At 36.8% G+C, this 25,968-nt stretch overlaps 4 protein-coding genes and 1 pseudogene across 6 annotated transcripts; 2 read left to right on the forward strand and 3 right to left on the reverse strand.

Annotated features, from left to right (window-relative positions):
• Nucleotides 1-253: 253 nt before the first annotated feature.
• LOC129247853 (uncharacterized) lies at nt 254-5,099 on the reverse strand. Of its 3 annotated transcripts, none has more exons than XM_054887207.1 (4): nt 4,898-5,099; nt 4,285-4,814; nt 3,514-4,211; nt 254-480 (listed from the first exon to the last, which is right to left on the reverse strand). In XM_054887207.1, exons 2-4 carry the CDS (start codon nt 4,790-4,792, stop codon nt 406-408), a joined length of 1,281 nt encoding a protein of 426 aa, XP_054743182.1. In that variant the 5' UTR covers nt 4,793-4,814; nt 4,898-5,099; the 3' UTR covers nt 254-405. The 3 variants fall into 3 exon arrangements, with proteins under 3 accessions (XP_054743182.1, XP_054743181.1, XP_054743180.1); XM_054887206.1 differs by having other exon boundaries at nt 4,894-5,099; XM_054887205.1 differs by having other exon boundaries at nt 4,890-5,099.
• A 1,135-nt stretch (nt 5,100-6,234) lies between these two features.
• Nucleotides 6,235-6,418, reverse strand: LOC129249538 (U2 spliceosomal RNA; annotated as a pseudogene).
• A 7,847-nt stretch (nt 6,419-14,265) lies between these two features.
• Nucleotides 14,266-16,306, forward strand: LOC129247457 (acetyl-CoA acetyltransferase, mitochondrial). The gene is made up of 3 exons (XM_054886589.1): nt 14,266-14,292; nt 14,356-15,506; nt 15,987-16,306. Exons 1-3 carry the CDS (start codon nt 14,266-14,268, stop codon nt 16,276-16,278), a joined length of 1,470 nt encoding a protein of 489 aa, XP_054742564.1. The 3' UTR covers nt 16,279-16,306.
• Nucleotides 16,307-16,493: 187 nt separating this feature from the next.
• LOC129247991 (prefoldin subunit 1) lies at nt 16,494-17,461 on the forward strand. The gene is made up of 3 exons (XM_054887382.1): nt 16,494-16,670; nt 16,773-16,915; nt 17,120-17,461. The coding sequence occupies exons 1-3, from the start codon at nt 16,641-16,643 to the stop codon at nt 17,325-17,327; spliced, it is 381 nt and encodes a 126-aa protein (XP_054743357.1). The 5' UTR covers nt 16,494-16,640; the 3' UTR covers nt 17,328-17,461.
• Nucleotides 17,462-17,481: 20 nt separating this feature from the next.
• Nucleotides 17,482-18,350, reverse strand: LOC129247992 (protein-lysine N-methyltransferase CG9154). Its single transcript, XM_054887383.1, has 3 exons — nt 18,137-18,350; nt 17,913-18,078; nt 17,482-17,849 (listed from the first exon to the last, which is right to left on the reverse strand). Exons 1-3 carry the CDS (start codon nt 18,278-18,280, stop codon nt 17,491-17,493), a joined length of 669 nt encoding a protein of 222 aa, XP_054743358.1. The 5' UTR covers nt 18,281-18,350; the 3' UTR covers nt 17,482-17,490.
• Between the last annotated feature and the right edge of the window lie 7,618 nt (nt 18,351-25,968).

The following is a 25,968-nucleotide window of genomic DNA, read 5'->3' on the forward strand; positions in this document are numbered from 1 at the left end:
TTGTGGAATAACGGCTAAGTGCAATAGCTGGTTTATTGCACTCAGAGACTCCAGTCCAGTTTATCACATACCTCTCTACATTACTGCTATGAGTCTGCTTGTTCTTGTTGTCGTTGTTGTATTTTTAAACATTACGTGAGTGGTGAAACTGCTAAGTAGAGCCCAGACAATTTAATGATTAGACCAATCATTGATCTCAACTTACGATATTCAAATATTTTGTTGCCATTTTTTTATAAAAGATAATGAGTCAATTTATTTTACACAAGTGGTTACGCTTAAAACAACTATTACAGTTGGGCAAAATAAATAGTTAAATAATATTTAAAATGTAAGACCAAACTAAAGGAAACATTTGAAAATATATAAACAGAGTTATTAAATTTTACCATCGAACCAAGAAACCTATCTATCCCACTCAACCCATTGGCCATTAAATACAATATTCAATGTATCCTTTGCAGCAAGGTACCGTGGATCCTGAAAAAATATTGTAGTAAAATGGAGTACATTTTCTTTACATTCTTATATAATTTGTGTGTCTGTTTGCGATTTTCGGTTTAGTGAAATATTGAATATTGAGTTTTTCTATGCCTTCGAGCACAGTACAGCTTTTGAGGATATATGACAAAGTCATTCAAGCTATCGAAATTGATTTATGCCTTTACGTGGTTTTGAAATGATATTTGGCACCATGGCTACGTAATCCTAATCTGACTGATTTGATATCTAAAACTATGATCGCCATGGCAGATTGTGATTTTGAGTGGCATATCTACTACTAAACTGTGAAATCGAGTCCTACTTTAGATGTAAATCGTCATACTTCATATCATAAAATAACGAAAAAGAAAGCGCAAAATAACGTCAGAACAAGAATGATAACTTTCCCCGACAGTCGGTTGTACACCATCGCAACGACTTGTATTTATATCCTCATAATTACTGTCACTTCAAGAATGGTGGAGAGAATTCAGAAGGTGTGGCTAACATCAGACCGCTAAATGGCTGTTCTAAGAAAACCTAAACGCAGCCATTGCTCTTATTAGTTCGTTGTCGTGGGAAATGAACGAGCACAATTCCGCTGGCAAAGCCTGGATGGTCAAATCTTTCAATCTGCCATCTTTATCGTAAACAAACCGCCGTCGCATGCCAAGTGATGCCAGCAAGTCTGTCAATTGTTTCATGTTCGCTGAGAGCCGCGTAACGGACTGATGTTGGCCCAAACTTCTGAATTCTTTTCACCATAGTTGTTGTTATTGTTGTTATAGCAGTTCATTAAGACCTTCCAGTGCGGTGTAGTCACCAATAGTCATCGTCTAACTCTTCTGTTTTAATGAGTTAGGCTCCGAGGGAGATGGGTGTTAGATGAAAGAGTTTAATAAGACATGTGAATAGATGGTTAGTATCGTGCGGGCTACCTTCAAATGCCAGATATACCACGTACCTATACCATGTATTGAGTACGTCAGTGTCGATTCTGGATAAGTAGGACGTAATTTAGTCAAAATTACGCGGGTCTCAAGTAGGCAGCTGAAGCTTTTTATTCTGAATGGGTGGTGGTTGGACTCCGGTGACTACATTCGAGATTTGGGAGGGCTTAGGTAGGTGGTAAGATAGATATATATATATATATATATTTGGAGCGTACATTTTTTTTGGGTGTTTGGCCGAGCTCCTCCTCCTATTTGTGGTGTGCGTCTTGATGTTGTTCCACAAATGGAGGGACCTACAGTTTGAAACCGACTCCGAACGGCAGATATTTTTATGAGGAGCTTTTTCATGACAGAAATACACTCGGAGGTTTGCCATTGCCTGCCGAGGGGCGGCCGCTATTAGAAAAATGTTTTTCTTAATTTTGGTGTTTCACCGAGATTTGAACCTACATTCTCTCTGTGAATTCCGAATGGTAGTCACGCACCAACCCATTCGGCTACGGCGGCCGGTGGTAAGATACTCCCAATAAATATCGTTTAATATCTGTTTATATATTTTCCAATTCAGTAGTTGTAGTCGTATCTGGTCCTGAAGTTCGTCATTATAGTCGAAGAGATGTCTTCTGCTCGCCTGGGTGATGGCTCAGCCTCTAGCAGGTGCTTGCAGGGGTGATTATTGCAATAGCACCCCAGCATGAATTGCTTGCTGAACAACTTTCTCTGCTCGTTAATCGGGAGCTTGGAGGCCTTATTGTGAAGGTGTTGCAGGGCAGACATCAGGAGGCACTCCATGGCTGTGCTGATAGCAGTATTCTGACAGATTTTCACCAAACTGTTCAAAGTATTTTCACCCTTGACAATTTTGACGCGGCTCCTATTCAGCGGGCTTCGAACAAGGGATCAACCGAATGGTATTCACGCGCAAACCTGGTCGAATTCTTTAATTATTTTTGCACTAAGATCTAATTTTTATAAAAAGTTGAGAGCTCCGATTTCCAATTAAAAATAAAAAATATATACACTTTTCCCGAACCGAAGATGGACACATTGCTCTTACTGTGAAACAAAAAATCTACCGATATCTTCTTTTTCTTGGGAGCTTGGAGGCCTTATTGTGAAGGTGTTGCAGGGCAGACATCAGGAGGCACTCCATGGCTGTGCTGATAGCAGTATTCTGACAGATTTTCACCAAACTGTTCAAAGTATTTTCACCCTTGACAATTTTGACGCGGCTCCTATTCAGCGGGCTTCGAACAAGGGATCAACCGAATGGTATTCACGCGCAAACCTGGTCGAATTCTTTAATTATTTTTGCACTAAGATCTAATTTTTATAAAAAGTTGAGAGCTCCGATTTCCAATTAAAAATAAAAAATATATACACTTTTCCCGAACCGAAGATGGACACATTGCTCTTACTGTGAAACAAAAAATCTACCGATATCTTCTTTTTCTTGATGGGTGCAATAACCGCTTAAGCGATTGTGGCTGAGTTAAACAAAATGTTATATCTTGTGCTAACTGGCTCCACTTGGGGACGCCAAGTGAAGTCAAGTCCTTCTTCACCTGATCTATCTAACGCAGAGGAGAACTTCATCTTCCCCGGCTACCACCAGCTGGTACCTCATCGAATGCTTTCAGAGTCGGAGCGTTTGTATCCATTCGGACGAGATGACTCAGTGAGCGAAGTCGCTGGTTCTTTATTCGCTGCGCTATGTCTATGTCGCCGTAAAGCTCATACAGCTCACTGCTCCATCGCCTACAATACTCGTTGTCGTCAACGTGCAAAGGTCCAAAAATCTTTCGTAGAATCTTCACCGATATTAACAGTGTCAATTTGCAGGAACAACAGCGCTGGGTCGAATAAAATTTGACGCTGGAATGGGTACACTTAACTATTTTTTACCGATACCACGTTCTCAGTCGTTCCAACGTCAGTCCGGTCTACTTTAACGAAACGACCCGGTTTTATATACGGACCAAGGTTTTCCCTCCCCCAAATGTTTAATTCTGTGGTGTTTGCTTTTGTTGCTGTAGGTACAGCAATAAAAACGTCTCTTTCACTTGTTTCAACTGACCTTTGTGATACCACGACGAATATTCGTCTTTTGCAAATTCAATACAAAATTCACTTTCACCGCTCGTTTTTCCAACACCCCAATCAACTCGAATATAAATGCCTCAGTGATGTAGGCCTTGAAGAATAATTGCACAAACTGTAGCTTCGGACATTTCTTCAATAGCGTCAGCACATCCTTTGGCGTCAAGGCATCTGGTTTGTAGAGATTAAGGCACGTAAGTTTGCGTAGATTCTCAAAGCCATCAATGCAGCCAGGTGTGAACTCGAAGTCACCATCACAAGCCAATTTTTTCAACTCACGAAATTGCGTAAGCATAAATGTCCCATCTACTGCCACCTGCTGCTGGGTATTCAAGAAAATCACTTGCATATGATGCGCTCGATGGTTACGCAAATCGACGAGAAATCGGCGTACACAGCCGTATGCGAAAATCTTCGTCAATTTGGGCAAACGTGCGAGCGACTCATAGCGTCGATGTTCCGGCAAGGTCACACGCAATTTATCCAAATTGAGGCAATAGCGGCCGAGTTCGGGGAAAATCGGCACAAGATTAGTATTCGAGTAGGGCTGGTAAATGTCGAGTATGCAAAGGGATTTAGCACGTTTGAAGACATGCACCAAGTTAATCGGGTCCAAATTTTTACATTCGGACAAATAGAGAGCGCGTAAATTCGTCAGATTGTGAAGACCATTGCCTTAAATGAAAAGTTTTATTAATAATTTTAGATGCGCAGTTAAAAATAAAAAATAAAAATTAACAATTCATACCACTGATTTCATTATTCTTGGATAAATCGAGTATGATCAAATTCGAAAGCATCGAGATCATCTCCACATCCTTGTCGGATAGTTTACAGTTTTGTAAATATAACTCTACTAGATATTTCGCACTTGCAAACAACTGAAACAGTTGAAATGTCACACGAACCCCTTGGAAGACAACGCGACGCAAGAGTTCACAATTTCTAGTTATGCCCATGAGAAACTTCTTTGCTCGCAAATTATTCACGCACGGCGTGTTGGCGCGCAACTCATGTATTAAGGGACCCACAAGTTTTGCAAAGCTTTCAATATCTTTAACCGACATTGGCCAAAGGTTCTCCATTCTGTATGATGTATAACGTGGCGCATCACGCACCTCGAATATCTTGCGGAAGCGTTTGCAGGTAAAAGCCAATTGCACCCGATCGATTGGCTCCAATTTTCCCCAAATCCCCATTATGGCATTGTCATCCAGTCGAAGTAAATTCCTACGCTTCACCGTAATATGTGGCATGTCTTCAATGCCTTCAAGGGGGCTGCATATACCCACATACGCATATGGAGAAAGGATTAGAGAGAATGGAAACAATTTTCAAAATAGCCATATATACATACTTACATGTGCAGTTTGGTGAAAACTGCGTTGCCGAAATTTGAAATCAAAGTGGAGCGCGAATACGTCTCAATATTCGACCGACGTTGAATTGGATAAGCCAAACAGATATGTAATTGTACATCAAAACACAGGAAATAAAAATTTTTCAAAATATTTTTTGTATTGTTTTCACATAGAATTTACGAGTTCACTGGATATTTCAATAGAAAATGTCTAGAAAATGTAAATATCTGCATATGTAAGTATGTATGTATTCCCAAGTAGCTGTGTATGTGAGGAAAAAAAGTTACTTAAGTAACAATAGGTTTGTTCATTTAAAAACTCTACAGTAAATTGCAATAAACTCAATCTCCGAGAATTCGCTCACAAAGAGAAAAATGGTAAAAAAAGTACAAAAACGCCAAACCAGTAACAATTTGCAAATTTTACGAACAGCTGCTTAGCCCTTTCGCTACATCTTTTTATTGCGCCATCCAAAAAATCCAAATTTTTGTCTGAGTATTTATTTTAGGACCAATAACAATACAAATAAATTCTTTTTTTTATTTTAAGTGCTTTTTTTTAATGTTGCCATATGGCAACAAATGTTTTGTATTGGTTTCAATTGCAAATAAACTTCTTCTGCAATCTAATGCAAGTTAACACCTTACGACAAATTTGTTGCCATATGGCAACAAGCTTAGTTTTAAAAATTAGCACAGCTTTTAAAGCAGCGAGCGAAAAAATATTTATATGCCAAATGACAGATTGAACATTTTTCTATAAACTTTATTCAAAAATTGTTGAAAACATTTGCCCAAAATGCCTCAAAAATCTAAAAATGCAAAATACAAATTTCAGAGTGAAGTGATATATGCCAGAAGGCTTTATTTAAAAATGTTGTATTACCCATATATAATGAGCGGTTATTATTTATTTTATTTCTGTTTAACCATTTAACTTCAATTTTTGAAAATATGTATAATAACAAAAAAAAAATACCAGTCTAACGGTTAGACTTGATAGAAGTGAAACCTTCCGTAAAACAAACTGAGAGAGAATAAGACGAAAGCAGCATTAGGAGCGGGATAATTATAGGTTCATTATAATATTGCTATAAAGTTCATATTTTATTTTCTTCATTTTATCATTATTCATCCTCAATGTTTTCAATTTCAACAAATGCTACGAGTGGCTTATGATAGATAAAATATGATACAAATGCTTTGGTTTCGATGTTGTCAAAAAAAATACCCAAACGGACCGAAGAAACAGACTTACAAATTTCTTCCATTTTCGTCTACTTGTATTCATATAAAAATTTATGTCTCTTCCCACCAAAGCTAAATGTATTAGTATATTTCTTCTAGGCTGAAATCCCGGCGGTACTGCAATACCGGGTCAACCCGTGGCAGAGGCGGAGCAAGCCCCTAAAACACTCCGCGCATTTCCAAAAATTAATTTAACATTTGTTGTCCTCCGATGGAGGATATATCAGATGTTAAGCTGATAACCACACTACCTAGTCAATACATTTTAAATAATAAACCTAATAAACCTTTTGAGAATTACACGCTCACAAAAATTATTTATATCAACATATAATGTAACGCTTCGTAACTAAATAACTTTTAGGCCAGCGACGACAGCATGGCGCGGTAGCCGAGTGACTAGCAGTGTGAGCTTCCGATCCAAAATCCTTGGTTCGAATCACAAGAAAAAATAAAAGTTATTTTTATTTAGTTCGTCGCTACTTTTATATCAACATATAATATAACGCTTCGTAGCCAAGTTGGTCGCTTTTTTCGTTTCACTTTTCCTCAAATTACTCCCAACGATTCTAAAGAAGTTTTCACTTCAAAAGTTGATATTTTTTACAAGAGAGTGTTGACGACCTTTTAAAGTTTACTGTTGCCATATGGCAACAATATCGCGAAAGGGTTAAGGGGTTATATGCAGTGAGAAGGCCGAAAAGAAGCGTATTTCCCAGAATTTTTTCTGAGAAAACTTTTAAATTTATTGATCTAAAAATTTATACACAAATTTAATATATTATATCTGTTAACTGTATTTTAAGATTTAGTATTAGTAAAAATATTTATTTGGAAACGAGCTACAGCTGATCTCCGGAAGCTCCTCTCAAAAAAGACCACTGCGGTGACCACTATATCTCTGAACTGAATCGTCTGAAATTAAAAAACCAAATAGATTTCGTTAAAGTCATGTTAAATCTAGTAATTAATGGAAGGAATAGGCAAAATAAATTTTTTTGACAAAATGGCGGTTTTTGAGAAAAATCGATTTTTGAACAAAATTTCTGCCTTAAATTGTTTATAAAAAAAGTATTTATCGGTGTAAAATAATCTTCTATTAATTACTAAAAAATATTTAAGAAGCTCGTGTTAAAATTTGAGACTGATCGGTCGAGCAATGTTGGTCACCGACTTTGAAAACACCATTTTGAGAAAAACGAATTTAAAGTTTGAAAAGCACTCTGAAACGCCTTTTCAAATTTGGGTGTAACTTCGAAAATGTTCTCCGGAACCATGATTCAATAATAAAAGGTTTGCTCAGTAAGCAGCTTTCTCATTTCCTCTTGACAAATCGGCTCCCTTAGCAAGACAATGGGTTGCTAACTTTAGAAATTTTTATCAAAAGTGGAAGAAAAATAAAATTTGTAGTAAAAAAATTTTGCTTTGAAAAGGGTTTTTAAGCACAAGAACTTGCTCGGTATTTCCATAACTAAAACGATATGGAAAACATCCTGACATACAGCTGAAATCAGGATATGATAGCGCATATTTTTGGGGCAATGAACGTGAAAGATGGACGTTTTGACAATTGAAGCCTGATGCCCTTCAAATATAGGTTGGGAAAGTACTTACTAGGTTACTTTAAAAATACATGAGTTACCAACAAGAGCTCATTTAGCAATATAAATTTAATCACAGATTCCGGATGGCAGAATGATTTTTATGAGGAGCTTTTTTATGGTGGAAATTCACTCGGAGGTTTGCCATTGCCCGCCGAAGAGCGACCGGTATTACAAACAACATTTCCTATCGTTTGGTGTTTCATGCCCGGGGCTTTGAATCCTTGCACTTCCAAATGGTAGTGACGCAGCAAGCTATTCGACTACGGCAGCTGCCGTCGATATAATAATAATTAGTTTAAATAGGTGCAGGTAGTTTGTTAAGTATTTATGAATGTAAGAATATTCTTGACTGGGAGGTCAAAACTCCAAACTTACGTGGGCAAGGCTTGGTAAAGTAAAGCGCCGTGAGTATGTTCAGAGTTTGTTTTTAGTCAACCAAATTCATGCTGAATTCGCTTCTTCTATAAGAGAATTCAAGGTCATACTTAGGTAACATAATAGTTCGATATTTCGTGATCAGTTTTGAATTTAAAAATTAATTCACAACAATTTTTTTAATATCATACTTAGCAATTTCCGTTTATACTATATATTTTTTTATAATTTAACTAAAAAAGGACTATTTTGCTACCATTTTAAGCAAAAAGTTATTAATATTTCCATTTTCTTCATCCTTTTTAAATGCGACCTTTTGTAAGGGAGTGTCAGAATTCTAATGTCATAAGTGAGCAAACCTTTAATAATTGAATCATGTCCGGAACGATATTAAATTTTCTGTGTGTATTCTTAGAAAAATAAAAAAATAAAAAAAAATCAATTGACAATTTTAACTGTTTATACAGGGTGGGCCATATAGCGTTTGCTTTTTGAACCACCTATTTTTTGAGAATGGTAACACAAATGGCATGTCAAACAATCGAAAATGTGCTTAAAAATTAGGTTGATCGAATGGCCTACTGTAAAGCCAGTCGTGGCACTCATTTGAACGATATTATTTTTCATTCATAAATGACAATGTTCAATCTTCAAAAAAAAAAAAAAAGTTTGAAAAAATATTGATTAGTTTTTTTTATAGCCGATTCAAAAATCAAATTTTACAAGGCCCACCCTATAAATTAAATTATTGGCGGGAAATATCACAAAAAGTCAACATTTCTTCAATTCAGCTACCTCGTACTCAAATAAAAAAAGCAAATATCATGCAAAACAACGAGCTTTTTTTTATTTTTATTTTTTTTGGCGGTGAGGTTGGGTTAAAAATGCCTTCGCACCATATAGTAACCGTCGCTACTACGTGTGTGGTGATTCCACTAAAAATATCCCTCCTCTTCTCTTGGACAACGAGCTTAGTGATTGCGATTTGGTCATTGCTTCCGGGTGTATGTTATTGAAAGCACCCTCGATCTCCAGAAAGACAGCAAGAGTGTATTCCTTATAGTGAAATGAGTTCTCAATCGTGTCGACTAGCGAGTGGAGCGCTGCCTCTACTGATTTGCCTTTGCTGTATGCATGTTGAGAAGGTGATAGCTTGTGGCTAATCTTTCCTTTGATGTGCCCATCTAGCAATCGCTCTAATGTTTTTAACAGGAAGGATGATAGGCTAATCGGCCTGTAGTCCTTCGTTTTCGTATGTGTGGTTTTTCCTGCTTTGGGAATGAAGACCACTTTTATTTCAGCCCATTTCTTGGGGATATACAGTGGCTCACAGCTTATTTCGTGTGCCCGTTTATCAAAATAAAAAAGTTTAATATTTTTGCATAAACTTTATTTAGAAAAAAACTTAAACGTACATTCAAAGATAAATTATTTCTTGTTACAAACATACATAAATAAACTTAAATTATTTCTTCTTAAGTAATATATTTACAGCAAAATCAAAATTATAAGTAAATCCACGTCACACCTTATTTCGTGTGCTTAACCAAACTAGAAAAAACATGATTTTTTTTTTTTAATTTATTAAGTTTTTACTAATCTAATATTTTGTAGAGTAGCCTTTTTGTTTTTATACAGCTTTTAACCGGGATTGCATGGAGCTAACAAGTTTTCCAGTGTATTCAGGAGATATTTTCTCCCACTCCACTTGCAATGCTGTTTTTAGATCTTGTTTGTTGCTTATGTTATGTTTTCTAATTTTTTGATCCAGAATATTCCATAAATTCTCAATTACATTGAGATCAGGTGATTGTGCTGGCGTTTTTACCACATGAGGGCAATTCCATATAAGCCACCGTTGCACTAATTCCGACTTATGCTTCGGATCATTGTCCTGATAGAACCTGAACCTGTCCCGAATGCCTAATTTTTCAGCACTTTGTAGTAAATTATTTTTTAATAAATTCAAATAAACTGTTTTATCCATAATTTCGTCGATAAAAACCAAGTTTCCGACACCAGCTGTTGACATGTAGCCCCAAGCCATTACATGGCCCCCACCGTGTTTTACTGTACCACGCAGATTCTTCGGGTCCAGCTCCGCGTTGGGCTTACGCCAAACGAAAGACTTTCCATCGGAACCAAAGAGGTTGAATTTGCTTTCGTCGGCGAACTCGGCAAACTCCACCCTTAATCTTCTGTTACGCTCATTAACAAACGGTTTTTTTCGAGCTGTACGACCATGGAAATCAACTTTGCGCAGAATTCTTCTTATTGTTTCAGGATTACATGCTTACCAAGTACTTTTTCAACCCTTTTTGTCAAAGCTGGCGCACTAATTCGTGGGTCTTTTTTAATTTTTCTTAATATCCACCTTTCATCAGCTTCTGTAAAAATTTTGTTTGGAGCTTGGCGGGCTTTGTCAACCACTCTTTCTTCACGAGAAAAGCGTTGAATAATGTACTGTACTGTGGAAGTACTTAAATTTACAATTTCAGCAATTTTTTTCTGCGACTTTCCTTTTTTGTAATGCGTAATCTTTAATAGGCGCTTTTCAATCGACGTACGACGACCCATCACGGTATTTTTACTTTCAATGTGTAAACTAAATAAGGATATAATCTAATATACTATGCAAAACAAATTTCCGATAACGGTAAAAGTGAACACACGAAATAAGCTGTGACGTCAATTTACCTAGTATTCTGTTTTTGTTGTAAATATTCTACTAAAGCAGAAAAAATTTGAATGCATTTATACATGTTTGTAATTAGAAATAATTTATCTTTGATTGTGCATTTAAATTTGTTTTAAAGTAAATCAAATAAAAATAATTTTACAATTCTTTAGTTTAACATACAGCCACACGAAATAAGCTGTGAGCCACTGTACATAATTAAGTCGTATTGCTGCCTCAAAAGTTGAGGCGAGTCTAGGTGCAATCATACCTATTGTGTGTTGCAGGTCACCGGGGATAATTCCATCTAGTCCCGGTGATTTATAAGGTTTGAAACTGCCGATGGCAAATTTTATATTATCCTCCGTTATAAAATCTATTTGGGGACCTTCATTGTAAACTATAGCATGAGTTCTACCGTCTTTATTGCATAGACAACGTGGAAAGTGTGTCTGCATTAATAATTCTAGTGTTTCTTCACTATTAGTTGTCCAATTGCCGTCCTCTTTCATAAGGTAACTACTTTCCTGAGTTTGCTGGTCTCAGAAGTGCTTTCTATCTTTTGACATAAATTTCTCCAAGACGCCGTTTTTACTGCCCTAATGGCATACTTAAATCTGCGTTGACAGTCTTTATAGAGTTGGTTTTCCTCGCTTCATTATACTTAGGTTTGCTATATCAGTGAACCAACACGGAGGTTTCGATTTTCCTCTTGAACAACGAGCTTAACATCACATGATTTTATTTTGCCCACAATAATTTGTCCCATTTCATCATCATAAAAATTAAACAATAAAAACTTGCAATTCCCCCTCAAAATGGAATGTGATTTTGCTCTCTCGCTTTCCCCTACTTTGCAAGTTTTTTGGATATATGAACACCAAAACTTTATAATTTGTAACAATTGTTACAACAAAAAAATTTTACAACAACAAATTGTTACAATTGTTACAAATTATTTGCTTCATGAACAGACCTTTTGTAGGTAAAATGTATGTATGCATGTACATACATACACATGTACCAAAATATGTGTGAATGTGCACACTTACTGTCATCAACCATGAACCGTTTAAACAGTTAATTAGTAATGGGTTCACGGTCATTAACACCTAGAATTAGTGAGTTAATCCAACATTGCCGCATATCTGGTCAGCATTTTATGCTTTATTATATATATATATATATATATATATATATATATATATAATTGGCGCGTACACCCTTGTTTGGGTGTTTGGCCGAGCTCCTCCTCCTATTTATGCTTTATTGCAACTTCTAATATTTACTGTTGTTGTTGTAGTAACCTGTCTATATACATACATGGATGCCTCACTAAATATTGTCATTTATGATTTTAGTATTGGTCGCTGTTGTTGCAGTGAACTTGGTCAAACTGTCGAGTTTTATCAGCGAGGTAATCTAACGGTAAGTCCAGGAAACAGGTTGAAAGAGAAGAGTGTTAGGTTAAGAGTTAATTCAAAAGAGCAGCACCAAAAGAGGAGGAGCATTTATGAACCGTCTGTTTGGCGAATTTTACCTGTGGACGAGCTCATGGTGGATATTTAAATGATGCCATTTTTCACATATAATTGTTAAAAGCCGTATTTTGATTAAAAATTGTGAAATCTGAAAAAATCTAAATTTGTACATGTTTAATTTTGAAAACAACAACTAGACACGTCTTTCGAAAGACCCTGTACATACATATGTACGTAACGAATTGTGATAGCTGTATACAGTGGCGACAACAATAATAGCAGTGCGACATATTTCCAAGTTTGGGCTATTTATTAATATTTTATACAAAATAGAGATCACACTATTTCGAGCTTTGGATAAAATTAAAAAAAAAAAAAAAATACAACATATATAGGTATTTCATCATAATTTGAAGTTGTTTAAAATACTTCTGGGTATAGAGTTTTATAGCCCATTAAATTTTGGTATATAAATCGCTTCTATTTTTGAATGCACTCGGCTACGGCAGGTGCCAAGTTATTGTAAGTATTTTTAGCCCTCGTTAGTTACTTGCATTTTAATATGCTGTATTTCTGATGTCGTATTCCAGAAGATTTCTCATGGGTAATTTCTCTTCGAAAATCTCCTGGATTACCTGGTATTGATATAAACGAGTCATAATTTAAGTGATATTTGGGCGATACGAGAAACTTCATCCACTTGTTGGAAAAAGCTATGCCTCTTTAAACTTGACGACTGACTTTGGTATAGGAGTTATTGCCGGTTCCTAAGTACTGTATTTTTATTTGTTGAAGTGATCAAATGTCTGCTCGAGAAGGAAAATATTTTCAGCTGCTCCTTGTTGGAAGTATTTTTTGCAATTAAAGTTCAAGTAAACTAAATATATGTATTTGGTATTGAACGAGCTGGAGAGAAAATCAATTAAGGCTACCATTGGATCGATGTCTTCTTCGGCTGTCAAGAGTTATTAAATCTGTCGGCTAGCAGTTTTCGCTGCTACTTCTTAAGGGGGAAGTCTACTGTGACAAGGGAAAAAACAAGCTTATTTTCCGGATTTTATTTCTAACAAAATATTGCTCGTACATAAAATCTATTTAAACTCTTATCTTTATTATATATTTAAGTTTTTGAAAAAAAAAATTTAAGTCAAAATATTCAAAATGGCCGCTGTGGCACTTCTGAAAGCGCATGTCCGCTTTTCTTAGGTGCCTAAACGGTGTATATGAAATCTTACGTTTCGGTGATCTAAAACAGAAAAACAAAATATTGTTATCATATACATAGTATTGACTCTCGTCTGACGTAGGATTATGTCGATAAAAAATTTTGGCGTTGAAAAAAAATTCTTGAAATTTTTTTCTTTTTTTTTGCCTAAAATTGATGTTACTATTGTTTATAACAATTTAACAAATAACGATATCAAAAAAATCCTATGTCAGACGAGAGACACTATTACAGAGAATATATAATTAAATTTTTAAGCTGATTCATTTATTAGAACTCGAGATATCGTGTACACCGTATACAAAAACTTAGTTTCGAGAAAAATGCGTTTAAAGTTTCATGTGCCGCAGGTACGCGCTTTGGAGCGCTTCGGGAAAAGGTCGAAATTTCAACGAAGAAAAATTTAGCCAGCTGTAACACATATTGTACCTTATTTAAGAGGGTTCAAAGTATTTTTTAAGCTAATAAAAAAAAAAATCGATTTTTTGAAAAATTCACAGTAGACTTCCCCCTTAAGCACTGACTGAATGAGCACACATTTAATTTTGTGTAAGTGTATGATCCAATAATTGAATCATGATGTAAATGCAGATAGGAAATATTTTAACAGAACTTTTAAAAATTCAAAATTAACATCCAGGACATGAAAATTTCATAGACTTCCGGAAATGCAATCTTTTACAAATCAACACCGCTGATTGAGAAATCACAACGTGAATTAAGCTGCTGTGAAGAAGAAGAACCGAGTAAACAACAAGAATGCACAGATTTCGTCGAAAATTGGTGGTAACTGGGAAAATTACTTTACGAACTTGTGTATTTCAAACTGAATTGTGATGACATTTCTAGAAAAAATTACATTCCATTGTGACACGGTGCCTCACCGATATCCGTCGCAATGATCCCAACGCTGTGATGATTGCGTCGGCAGTACGTACTCCTATTACCGGCTTCACTGGACAACATCTGCCATTCCCTGCAACTCAATTGGGCGCTGTGGCTATTGATGCTGCACTCAAACAATCCGCCGTACCTCCTAATGCCGTGCAACAAGTATACTTTGGTAATGTCTTAACGGCCGGCACTGGTCAAGCGCCAGCGCGTCAAGCCACACTTTTAGCCGGTTTGTCAAAGCATGTCTGCTGCACAACGGTGAGTGCGTCCAGTGTAACGGGAATGAAATCAATTATGTTTGCCTCTCAGGCAGTCAAATTAGGACTGGCAGATGCGGCAATAGCTGGTGGCATGGAATGCTTGTCAAATGTACCCTATTATATGCCACGCACTTGCCTGCACTCGGGAGATGTGATTATGCAAGATGGGTTGGTTGCAGATGGTATGATACAAAATCCAGACAAAAGTCAAAATATGGCCTTAGACATTACCAAAGACGAATGCATAAAGTATATAAAGGAATCATATGGGCGTATGCGCAGAGCTTATAGCGTTGGTTTGTTCGATTCAGAACTAGTGCCATTACGGGCAATGCAAGCATCACGATTGCCAATTATTGTGACCGAAGATGATTTGCGCCCATTGCCTGATACATTGGCGGAGCAAGAGAACAACTACGGTTCCATTTGCGGTGATGGTGCAGCTGCTTTAGTGCTAACTACAAACGAAATGGCGAGGCGGTGGAATTTGAAACCCTTAGCCAGGATAATAGGGTACAATGAATCAAAAACAAATGAAATTTTAATGGCACCTGCTTTGGCCATCAAACGACTACTAGAACAAGTTAGCTGTACAAAAGATGATATTTCGCTATGGGAAATTGATGACTGTGTTTCTGCGGTGACTTTGGCTGCAATGAAAGAGTTGGAATTGAATCCGGAAAAAGTGAATGCACATGGTGGTGCTATGTGCATGGGTAATCCGATAGCAATGTCAGGCGCGCGTTTAGTAACACACTTATCACATGCTCTACAACCCGGTCAAATAGGCTGTGCGGCAATAACGGATGGAAACGGAAGTGCAGCAGCACTTTTACTACAGAAAATGTAGGTTTAAAACGATTCAATTATTATATAATTGATAGAATAATAATTCATGATTCTATAATTAATAGAGGGGCCGCCGTAGACGAATGGGTTGGTGCGTTATTACCATTCGGAATTCACAGAGAGAACGTTGGTTCGAATCTCGGTGAAAGCAAAATTAATAAAAACATTTCTCTAATAGCGGTCGCCCCTCGGCAGGCAATGGCAAACCTCCGAGTGTATTTCTGCCATGAAAAAGCTCCTCATAAAAATATCTGCCATTCGGAGTCGGCTTGAAACTGTAGGTGCCTCCATTTGTGGAACAACATCAAAACGCACACCACAAATAGGAGGAGGAGTTCGGCCAAACACCCAAAAAGGGTGTACGCGCCAATTATATATATACATATATAATTAATAGAATAATATTTCTATACAATAATTTAATCATAAGTTTAAAAATATAATTTTTCATTTTTTTTCATTCAATTTAAATTTCAGCTCATACAATACGGAGCACGCCAACAACAAGTTACCTGTACTGACCTTATATACCAAGGATGACTGCACACTGTGTGACGAACTGGTTACAGAGCTGGAAATGCATTTCGATGGACAATATGAGCTAGAAAAGGTTAATATTACGCAAAAGGATAATCTCCGTTTTCTAAGATTGTACCGTCACGATATACCAGTGCTCTTCCTAAACGGGCAATTTCTGTGTATGCATAAGCTAAATGTAAAATTGCTAGGACGTAAAATGGAAAAGTTGGGGATGAAGAGTAAATTCTAGAAATATATGCAACAAATCATTTACTTAACATTGGCTTTGCGTTTAAAAAATAATAAAATAATTACACTCCACCAGTAACTGAAAATGTTAAATAAAACTTCATCAAATATTTGCATCATCTGCACTTACAAGTGCGGAAAAAACAGGTCACCCCTTACAATATGACATCTCTTACTCTATATATAGAGCCATTCACAGTGCGTCTATCGCGAATGTTGACAGCAGAAAGGGGAAATGTCATTGTGCTTTTTTAGTGTATGAAAGGAATAAAATTTGCAGGTGGAGCAATTTATACTAAAATAGCACAATTTAATAAATAAAACTCTGTACAGACAAAGCTTAACATAAACAACGAATTAAAAATGGCTCAGATGGATATGGAATTAAAGAAGGTATGCATTTATTAGCTCAATTGTTAAGCAATCTAACATTCAAGGAGCGGTGCTTGCCGCTGCTGCTAACTGTGATTCACTAAATAATTGCTTCCATTCCAGGCATTTACCGAAATGCAAATTAACAAAATCGAGACTACCAAAAAAATGAACATGATCGATATGAAATGCAGTATGGTGAAAAATGGGAAACAAAAATATGAACTAACCGAAAAGGGCACGAGCGATCTGAATGATGACACAAGGTTTGGCAAAGTCATAATGTAGAATGTCATTAAATGCATTAATGTAATCATGCTGCATAAGTGATGCACAGTCTCAAACTTTGTTTGGCTTCTTGCATCAGAGAAGCTCTAATAAAAGCGCATCCGATTCACATGAATGCCTTCAGCCTGTCAGCCTTATTGTTTGTTACAGACTAACTTGTTTTTTTTTTTTTTTAATTCCAGAGTCTACCTTTCCGTGGGACGCATGTTTGTCCTAACCGATGTAGATCATATGCGTACTGATCTCAAGAGTAAGCAGGAAAAGTGTGATAAGGCCATTGAGCTGCTCAACAAAAAGAAGGAATTCTTAGTGAAGTCATTGAAAGATCAAGAGGATGGCTTGCGCGAATTGGTGCAGCAACGCAAGGAAGCTGATGCAGCGTCAAAGTGAATAAATGTTTAAATTAAGATCGCCTAGTTTATCTGTAAATTTTTGCAAGCACTTTTTCCCCCGATAATATTTCTCACCGATTGAAAAATTTCAATCAGTGTATAAATAAATTAAATTTATTTTTATTAAACTTATTTTATACTACAATACCTTTAATTCTAAATTATGTATGCACGTAATTGTCAAGTTCGAAATTCGCATACGAAACAAACTCGTTGCCCAAGTTACGTTCATGCGCTGGCTCGAAGCAACACTTTTTCAGCTGTAAACTTTGTGTGAGCCATGGCTCTACAATGGCGCCGGAGCAAAATATTATTTTTGTACTCGATTTCTGCAATTTTTTTATGATTTTAGAGATTTTCATAATACATTCTTCAGATAGAAATGGTGGGTCGGCCACAATAATATCGAATGTGTCTTTATATTCTTCCAAGTAGCCACTTTCGTCTGCGCTGTTAAAATCATAGAACACAAAATCGTCACCATAGACTGAGAAGCGCTTATCGAACTCGAAGATTTTCACTAAACGAATGAAAAGAGTGGTAAATTTTAACAAACTACAATAATTTGCTGGTCTACAATTACCATTTCCGTGCACTTGCTTCACTGTGTCGTATAGTGATGGGCAGGAAAGTAGTGCTATGCGGTAACTCAGCTTGTCTGCCTTACTTTCTTGTTCCGCCAGCAGTTTTCTTATTACATTTCCAAGCGCTTGTTTGGTTGATTCGCTGTACCAAAACTGACTCAATTGCTGAAAATATTGAAATATAAGTCGTGAATCCTACTAGGTATTAATCCCAGCAGCATACCCAATCTTCCTCGAACATTGCTTCTGTGCCGGCTTGGTTTTCTATACGATCTAACTCTTCGCGTTCGCGTTGTGCCTTCTCTTGCAGAAAATCATTGAGTATTTGCAATGTATCCGCAGGTAACGTTAATTCCTCCTCGTCCATTGTCTATTTCAATTATTTAAACGATAAGCACTAAAGGTTTCTATTTGCGAAAACAGCGCGTGTTTTAACCTAAAAAAGTTGGTTTTGTTTTGATTACAAATCGCAATACATTTCATTGTGAATGAACAGTGTTGCTGTAAAGGGCAGTTACCCACCAATGCAAATTTAAAGAATCTGCCAACTTTTTCGGTTTATTTACATTAAAACCTTCCGGATGTTATTTAAACTGATTTTCCAAGCGTATTCTTCCTGTGATTTGGATTTAATAGAACCTTTTGATCAGCTGTGTTTAATGGAACTTAATTGTAATCAAATAATACGTTTTCTTCCTTTAACATCTATTTTTTCACTATTTTCCCAACAAAGCGCAATTTATCCTCTTTATTCTATTCTGAAGCCGGAATAAATAAATAAATGCAGCCAAAGTTTCATATAAATGGAAATTCATTAGCCTTAACCCTTAACTGGTCCGGCGTCGTCTGAGAGACTACGTCATATAAGCAAATCCTGTTTATTTGCTACTGGAACCACCTACATACGGGTCGCTCCGCCTATTCCTTCCCCTATTGGTCATTAAAAAATAGTCACATTTCTGTCGATTTTGTTCAGTTATACTCTAAGTTAGGAACGATTATACAGGGTGGCTGATGAAAGCCGCTACCAAAAAAAAATTGAATGACTTTTTTTCTTTTTAAGTTATCTGTTCCATTTTTGTTTTAATTTGCAGATTGATCTTTAAAATTTATTAAAATGGATAACTGGGACACGCAAACAAGAATTTGGATAGTCCGCCGCTATCACGCACTGGAGTCCGTAGTTTTGGTACAGAGAGAGTACAGGCGGATGTTTGGCGGCGATCCCCCGAGCAGATGGACCATAATGAGACTGGTGAATAATTTTGCTGAGCAAGGAACAGTCGCAAGAAGGCCTTATCATCGAAACCCACCAGTTCGGACGGAGGAAACGATCGCTGCTGTAGCTGCAGCTACACAAAGCAATCCAAGGGTTTCAACAAGAAGCTTATCTGCGCAACTTGGTGTCAGCCGACAGTCTTTGCAAACAATAATGCACAAAGATTTAGACTTATTTCCCTACAAAATTCAAATGGTTAACAAACTGAATGCAGCAGACTTGCCGATTCGCTTGGAATTTTGCCAGAAGATCCTGCAAATGGTGGAAGAAGACCAAAACATGTTAAACTGCCTTTTCATGTCTGATGAGGCCCATTTCGATTTAAATGGCAATGTGAACAAACAAAATTGTCGAATATGGAGTACTTCTAACCCACAGATACTCCACGAGACGGAATTGCATCCTCTTCGCGTGGCAGTGTGGTGTGCGGTTTCTTCACGCTGTATTGTCGGGCCTTATTTTTTTGAAGAAAATGGTCACACCGTTACGGTTACTGGAGACCGTTATTTGAAAATGCTGAAAGAATTTTTCTATCCAGAACTACGCCGAAAGAGAATTCCTTTCAACTCTGTGTGGTTTCAACAAGATGGGGCAACGTCTCACATAGCCCAGACTGTTATGACAGAGTTGCGACGAAAATTTCCCAATAAACTGATTTCAAGAAACTCCGAATTTCGTTGCCCCCCCCGGTCGCCTGACCTTACTGCACCTGCCTTTTTCTTGTGGGGTTTATGTAAACAAGAAGTTTATAAAACAAAGCCAACAAATTTGGATGAACTAAAACAATCCATTCGGGCAACAATTGCGGCTATTCCTGTCGCAACTCTCAAAGCAGCAATGAACAACTTTTTACTAAGATGCCGCACTTGTGTCAACGAGCATGGGGGGCATTTAAATTCTATTATTTTTAAAACTAGTTAAGCTACATTTAATAAAATTTAATGAACAACTTGAAAAAAAAATAAATGAATTCCATACACTAAAAAAAAAGTTATTTGAGTTTCTTAATGTAGCAAAATTCATCAGCCACCCTGTATTTGCGCGGTAGTCTGTCAGACTACGCCGGACCCTTTACGTTACTTTAGTGCGTGTTTCAAATATAGTGAGTTATGGCTGGGCCTGAAGAAACTCTCTCTAAGTGGAATAACTAAGACACTGATAGTGGTAGTGATATAGACGATGTGTCGGACGACTATAATATTGAGTCAGAGCATGACACTAACTCGGAATTATCTGAATGTGAGGAGGACAATGACAGTGATGAAGTGGACTCAACGGAAAGTGAAAAGAAATATATATATGGCAAAAATCGGTATAGGTGGTGTACTTCAGAAGTTCATCCATCATCTAAAGTCCGGAAACATAACATTGTGATGAAAGTTCCCATACTGAAATCAAAGGCAAGGATGCTTGGTGAGTCTGCAGATCCGCTAGCTATTTGGGGCTTACTTTTAAGTGACAATATATTTGAACATATTATGCAGTGCACTAACAAAAAGCTAAATTCGATGAGTGAAAAATATTCTGCTGTTTCAAAACACCACCTATTTGCAACAGATGGAACTGGAAGGGACATATTCAGAGCAGTTCGCAGTAAGAAAAAATTTGCTGTCCTTCTGGCTGCGATAAGATTTGATAATCGAGAAGATAGAGAAGAACGCAAAAAGGATGACCCTGCTGCAGCTATATCCTTCGTGTTTAACAGTTTTATAGAGAATTGCCAAAGTTTATATGGATTAGGGCAATCTGCTACTGTAGACGAAATGCTGGTAAGTTTCCGTGGGAGATGCCGCTTTAAGATGTAGATGCCAAACAAGCCAGCAAAATATGGCCTTAAAATTCAGTGCTTAACAGACGCGAGAAACAGCTATCTTTATAATGCTTATATCTATTGCGGAAAGGACTCGGATGGTTTTGGTCTCAGTGACGAAGATAAGAAACTTTTAAAACCTACGCAAGCAATATTACGCCTAGCAACGCCGCTCTTCAACAGTAATCGCAACATAACAGCTGATAACTGGTATTCTTCAATACAGTTAGTGGACGTCCTTCTAAAGAAAAATTTAACGTATGTAGGCACCCTAAAAAAAATAAACCCGAAATACCACAGACCTTCCTACCCAATCGCAAAAGAGCTGCTGGATCAACATTCTATGGATTTAGGGAGGAATGCACAATAATTTCCCACGTTGGAAAAGTTGGAAAAGCCACAATTCTGATATCTTCCATGCACGACAGAGAATACACTGACCAAGTAGCTAATAAACCAGAAATAATCACCTTTTATAACGAAAATAAAGGAAGAGTTGATTCCATTGGCGAAAAGTGTTCAAAAAGTACATCCAGTCGTCGTAGTCGAAGGTGGCCATTGACAATCTTTTTCCGTGTCTTGGATATTTCTGCGGTAAATTCTGATATTCTTCATCAGTGTTACAAAAACAATCCAATAATAAAAGAAAAAAATGTTTTTGGAAAACAGCTAGCTATGCAATTGGTGGAAGATCATATGAAACGGCGCATAACAATGATGAATATACCACGTGAAATACGAACCATGATTAGAAGGATACTTAGAGTTCCAGAAGAACAACCAAGTAATGATGAAACAAATCTTATTCTCCAAAAACGTAAGATTTGCCATATATGTCCTAGCAACAAACGCAGGATGACCAAATACCTATGCGTTTATTGCAAGAATCCAGTCCGCTTAGGGTGCACAGATCCAATCTGCAAAAACTGTATCTCAAACTTGTGAACTTTGGGCCTTACTGGATACAAAACCACCTTCAACTTTCCATATCTTTATGAGTTTTATGGTTATATAATGATTTACAAATCAATTCTTAAAAAAAAATAGTTAACTAGCTTGTTCTCACTTTTTTATGATTTTCGGAAAGAATAAGCATTTTTTTTTGTAGATGTGTGGTACATTATTTCTTCTTGTGTTTATAATTTGTTAGACTTTGCCCCAATTGCATGTATTTTTACTAAATATAGTTCATTTGTGTTCATAATATCGATGTTTTTAAAAAATAATAATAACTTTATGTTGTGTTTTATTATTGAGCTTCAAAACGTACTCGTCTCACAGACTACGCCGGACCAGTTATGTTACTCATGGAGTACCGGACCAGTTAATGGTTAACATAGAAATTTGCAACAAGGTGATTTTTCGTAAACCGCGTCAGCTGATAGCTTTGTTTTAGACAAGGTGGCTTACGTGGTATGCTCTGACTGAAAATGAATGAAGTAAATATAAATTTTCCTTATTATAAATGGTTTTCCAATACCAGGTGTTATTTTGAATAGCGCGCTATTTCGGTAGATGTCACTTTTGAAGCTGTCATTTTTTGATATTTGACAAATAGAAACTACGCCATTAATAAAAATGGAACGATACACGCTTAAATAACGCATTTAAATGTTTAAAATTTACTATAAAAATGGTGAAAATTTGGCAGAGACGGTTCGTAAAACTCGAACATTTTTGGGCCATCGTGAAGCACCTTGTCGGACCGCAATACAGAAATTGGTGGAAACATTCGAGCCCTCGGGACAAGTTAGTGATGTGAAGAATAAAACCCGTGCACGTCGCTCGAGAAGAGCCGAAAATATTGCTGTTGGAGCCGAAAGTGGCCGAAGAAACCCCAGGTTTGTCCATTCCTCGTCGTTCTTCGGAATTAGGCATTCCACAAACGTCATTACACCGTATTTGGCATAAAAGTTGGGGTCTTAAGGCTTATAAAGTCCAGTCAACACAAGCACACTCAAGCCGGTCGATCATCAACAACGTCGTGTCTTTGCCGATTGGGTCGTTGAAATGCATGAAAAAGATCCGGAATTCCATCGAAAAATCATCTTGAGTGATGAGGCCCATTTCCACCTCGGTGGCTTCGTCAACAAGCAAATTTGTCGAATCTGGGGCTCAGAAAATCCAAGAGTTATTTTTGAAAAGCCTATCCATCCTCAACATGTGACTGTTTGATGCGGTTTATGATTCAGCGGAGTCATTGGACCTTACTTTTTTGAAAATGAAGCTGAAGCAACAGTTACGGAGAATGGATTGCGCTATCGAGAGATGATTAACGATTCTTTATGGCGGGAATTGGATGGTATTGATCTGGACAACGTTTATTTTCAACAAGACGGCGCTACGTGTCACGCAAGGAACGAAACCATTGATCTTTTACGGGAATAACACCTCTTATTGAAAAACGCTTTAGAATAGAAACTTATTATTTGTAGCCCTCCGTTGGACACCTTTTTTAAAATCTTCGGTTGGGTAGCCGGGTCTGACATTTTTCTGTTTTTCTGTTCGAGGATCATTTAGGAAGCTACCTGGAAGCTCAAGTTGTTAGGTTAGGTTAGGCTGACCTGGTTGGCTGAAAACCAGCACCTAGACCTATTAGTTCTTAGTGCTATCAGATAGAGCTTGACCCTTACGTTTCCTTATAAAGGGTGTTTTTTTAGAGGTTAGGTTTTCAAGATGAAATAAAACATATATAATTTAATGTTATGGCCAAGAATTTAGCTTTATTATAAAGGTAAGGGTTTGCCATTATGTTTTAAAAATGATTTCGGGCAAGTGGCCGCCGCGGTTGGCTCGAATAAATTCCAGCCGAGAGGCCCTATTTTCGACCACTTTTTGCAGCAATTGGGGCCGTATGTCAGCAATAACGCGCCGAATATTCTCTTCCAATACGTCAATCGTCTCGGGCTTATCTGCGTAGACAAGCGACTTCACATAGCCCCACAAGAAATAGTCCAGCGGTGTTATATCGCACGATCTTGGAGGCCACGCCACAGGTCCACGGCGCGAGATAATGCGCTCACCAAAAGTTTCCTTCAATAAATCGATTGTTGCGTTGGCTGTATGGCATGTAGCGCCGTCTTGTTGGAACCAAAGGTCGTCCACATCAACATCGTCCAATTCATGCACGAAAAAGTCATTAATCATGGCTCTATAGCGCTCTCCATTGACTGTAACATTATGGCCGGCTTCATTTTTAAAGAAATATGGACCAATGATTCCCTCTGCCCATAGAGCACACCAAACAGTGACTTTTTGAGGATGTAACGGCGTCTCAGCAATGGCTTGTGGATTATGTTCACCCCAAATGCGACAATTTTGCTTATTGACATACCCATTCAACCAAAAGTGAGCTTCATCGCTGAACAAAATTTTCTTCGATGCGTCGCGCGAACCGAACCATTATTTTCGTAATAAATTTGCACGATTTGCAAACGTTGTTCAGGTGTAAGTCTATTCATTATGAAATGGCAAACCAAACTGAGCATAAATCAAGTGACAGCTGTCAAAAAGACCATCTACGAAAAAAGTAGTGCCAACTTGAAAACCTAACCTCTAAAAAAAACACCCTTTATGAATTTTTAAGTTCATAAGAAATCTTTCTAGTGCATTTTCGTTATTATGAAAAATACAGACGTTGACCACATTACCCGAATAGCCCACAATACCCGATCTTGCTCTACGATTTGTAAACGTTGTTGAGGTGTAAGTCTTTCCATGATAAAATGTCAAAGAATACTGAAAAAATTATGTACCTCCAACTTGATCACTCTTAATTATGGGCGAAAATGCCTATGCTTTTAAATGAAACAAATTAATTTTATAATTTTTATAATTTTATTAATTTTTTTTTCGCTTTTCACAATGTTTAATGTTTTTTTAATACAAGCAGGTTATATTGGTTTGGGGTTTTAAATGTTAATTTATTATTTACTTTCATTTTTCTTTCTTTGTTTTTTTTTATTTGCTTAAAAAAGAACACATACAAAAAGTATTTTGTGTTTTACTTGCAAGTTTGAAATAAAAAAATTTTGACAACTTAAAGTAATACATCATATAATTAATAAATTAATAATTAAAGTGATACGAAAATGCGAATGTTGCAAAGTGATGGTAACGAAGCGATGAGCTTTTACTTTTTTCTAAGCATTATCGCTCCCTCAAAAAATTTATTCATTAATCGACAAGTACACAACAAACCATTTCCAAAGAGCGATACAAAAGGGCAATAGCTTAAATTTAATGGAAATACTAAATTTTAATATATTTTTATGCGAATACAACAAATAGCCCATTTTTTAAATGTTTACAATTTTTTATTACATTTTCGTTTTAAGTGAATCTGAATACCGGTGAATGGATAGTTTTAGGTGTTTAACGTTTTTTTTTAGGTTGATTTTCTTAAAGCGTGAATTGGTGAAGCACAAACGCAAATGAGGTTATGAAAAAGCCTTCAATATTAAATTATTCAAAAGTTCAGAAAACAATTTTTCTTCCCACACGCGTCTCCTCTCTTCATCCACCATACAATGATTTTCTTCATAAACATGTTGAGAATTTACGATTTTTTGTTTTACAAAGATTATATGCGTTGTTAGGTTTTCCTTGCAAAATTACAAATACAATACATGGCGTTACATAGACAAATATGCCGAAGAGTTTTGCAGCAAACCCATATTCATTATGCAAGTCGTTAGAAAAACATTCAAACCCCAAGTACATTTATTTATTTCCTTCTACTTCTCCTTCGATCTCTATTTAGTTACAAAAAAATCCCTTAATTTCGCCGACATCGATTGGCTTCACACCGTTTCACACGTTTCCTTCAAGAAATGTCAAATTTTGTAGCTGTTTGTTTGTTATTTTTGTTTCCTTTTTTTAGCTGTTGTTGCTTTTATTGCGATTATATTTAATTAAGTAGAGAGAGTATTGTTGAATATCTGAAAAAGAGCGCTTGCGCCACTTG

Source organism: Anastrepha obliqua, chromosome 5, assembly GCF_027943255.1.
Source record: "Anastrepha obliqua isolate idAnaObli1 chromosome 5, idAnaObli1_1.0, whole genome shotgun sequence".
NCBI classification, from domain to species: Eukaryota; Metazoa; Arthropoda; class Insecta; order Diptera; family Tephritidae; genus Anastrepha; species Anastrepha obliqua.

Bases quoted from the DNA above. Each gene is read 5' to 3' on its own strand.
- LOC129247457 (XM_054886589.1), top strand. From the start codon at position 14,266: ATGCACAGATTTCGTCGAAAATTGGTG. The intron at 14,293-14,355 runs GTAACTGGGAAA...TGACATTTCTAG, and splicing joins GATTTCGTCGAAAATTGGTG to AAAAAATTACATTCCATTGT. The intron at 15,507-15,986 runs GTAGGTTTAAAA...TTTAAATTTCAG, and splicing joins GCACTTTTACTACAGAAAAT to CTCATACAATACGGAGCACG.
- LOC129247992 (XM_054887383.1), bottom strand. From the start codon at position 18,280: ATGGACGAGGAGGAATTAACGTTACCTGCGGATACATTGCAAATACTC. The intron at 18,079-18,136 runs GTATGCTGCTGG...CAATATTTTCAG, and splicing joins CAATGTTCGAGGAAGATTGG to CAATTGAGTCAGTTTTGGTA. The intron at 17,850-17,912 runs GTAATTGTAGAC...TCATTCGTTTAG, and splicing joins GAAGCAAGTGCACGGAAATG to TGAAAATCTTCGAGTTCGAT.
- LOC129247853 (XM_054887207.1), bottom strand. From the start codon at position 4,792: ATGCCACATATTACGGTGAAGCGTAGGAATTTACTTCGACTGGATGAC. The intron at 4,212-4,284 runs GTATGAATTGTT...TTTTCATTTAAG, and splicing joins CAAGAATAATGAAATCAGTG to GCAATGGTCTTCACAATCTG. The intron at 481-3,513 runs GTCAGTTGAAAC...ATATTTTTTCAG, and splicing joins TTCGTCGTGGTATCACAAAG to GATCCACGGTACCTTGCTGC.
- LOC129247991 (XM_054887382.1), top strand. From the start codon at position 16,641: ATGGCTCAGATGGATATGGAATTAAAGAAG. The intron at 16,671-16,772 runs GTATGCATTTAT...CTTCCATTCCAG, and splicing joins TGGATATGGAATTAAAGAAG to GCATTTACCGAAATGCAAAT. The intron at 16,916-17,119 runs GTTTGGCAAAGT...TTTTAATTCCAG, and splicing joins GATCTGAATGATGACACAAG to AGTCTACCTTTCCGTGGGAC.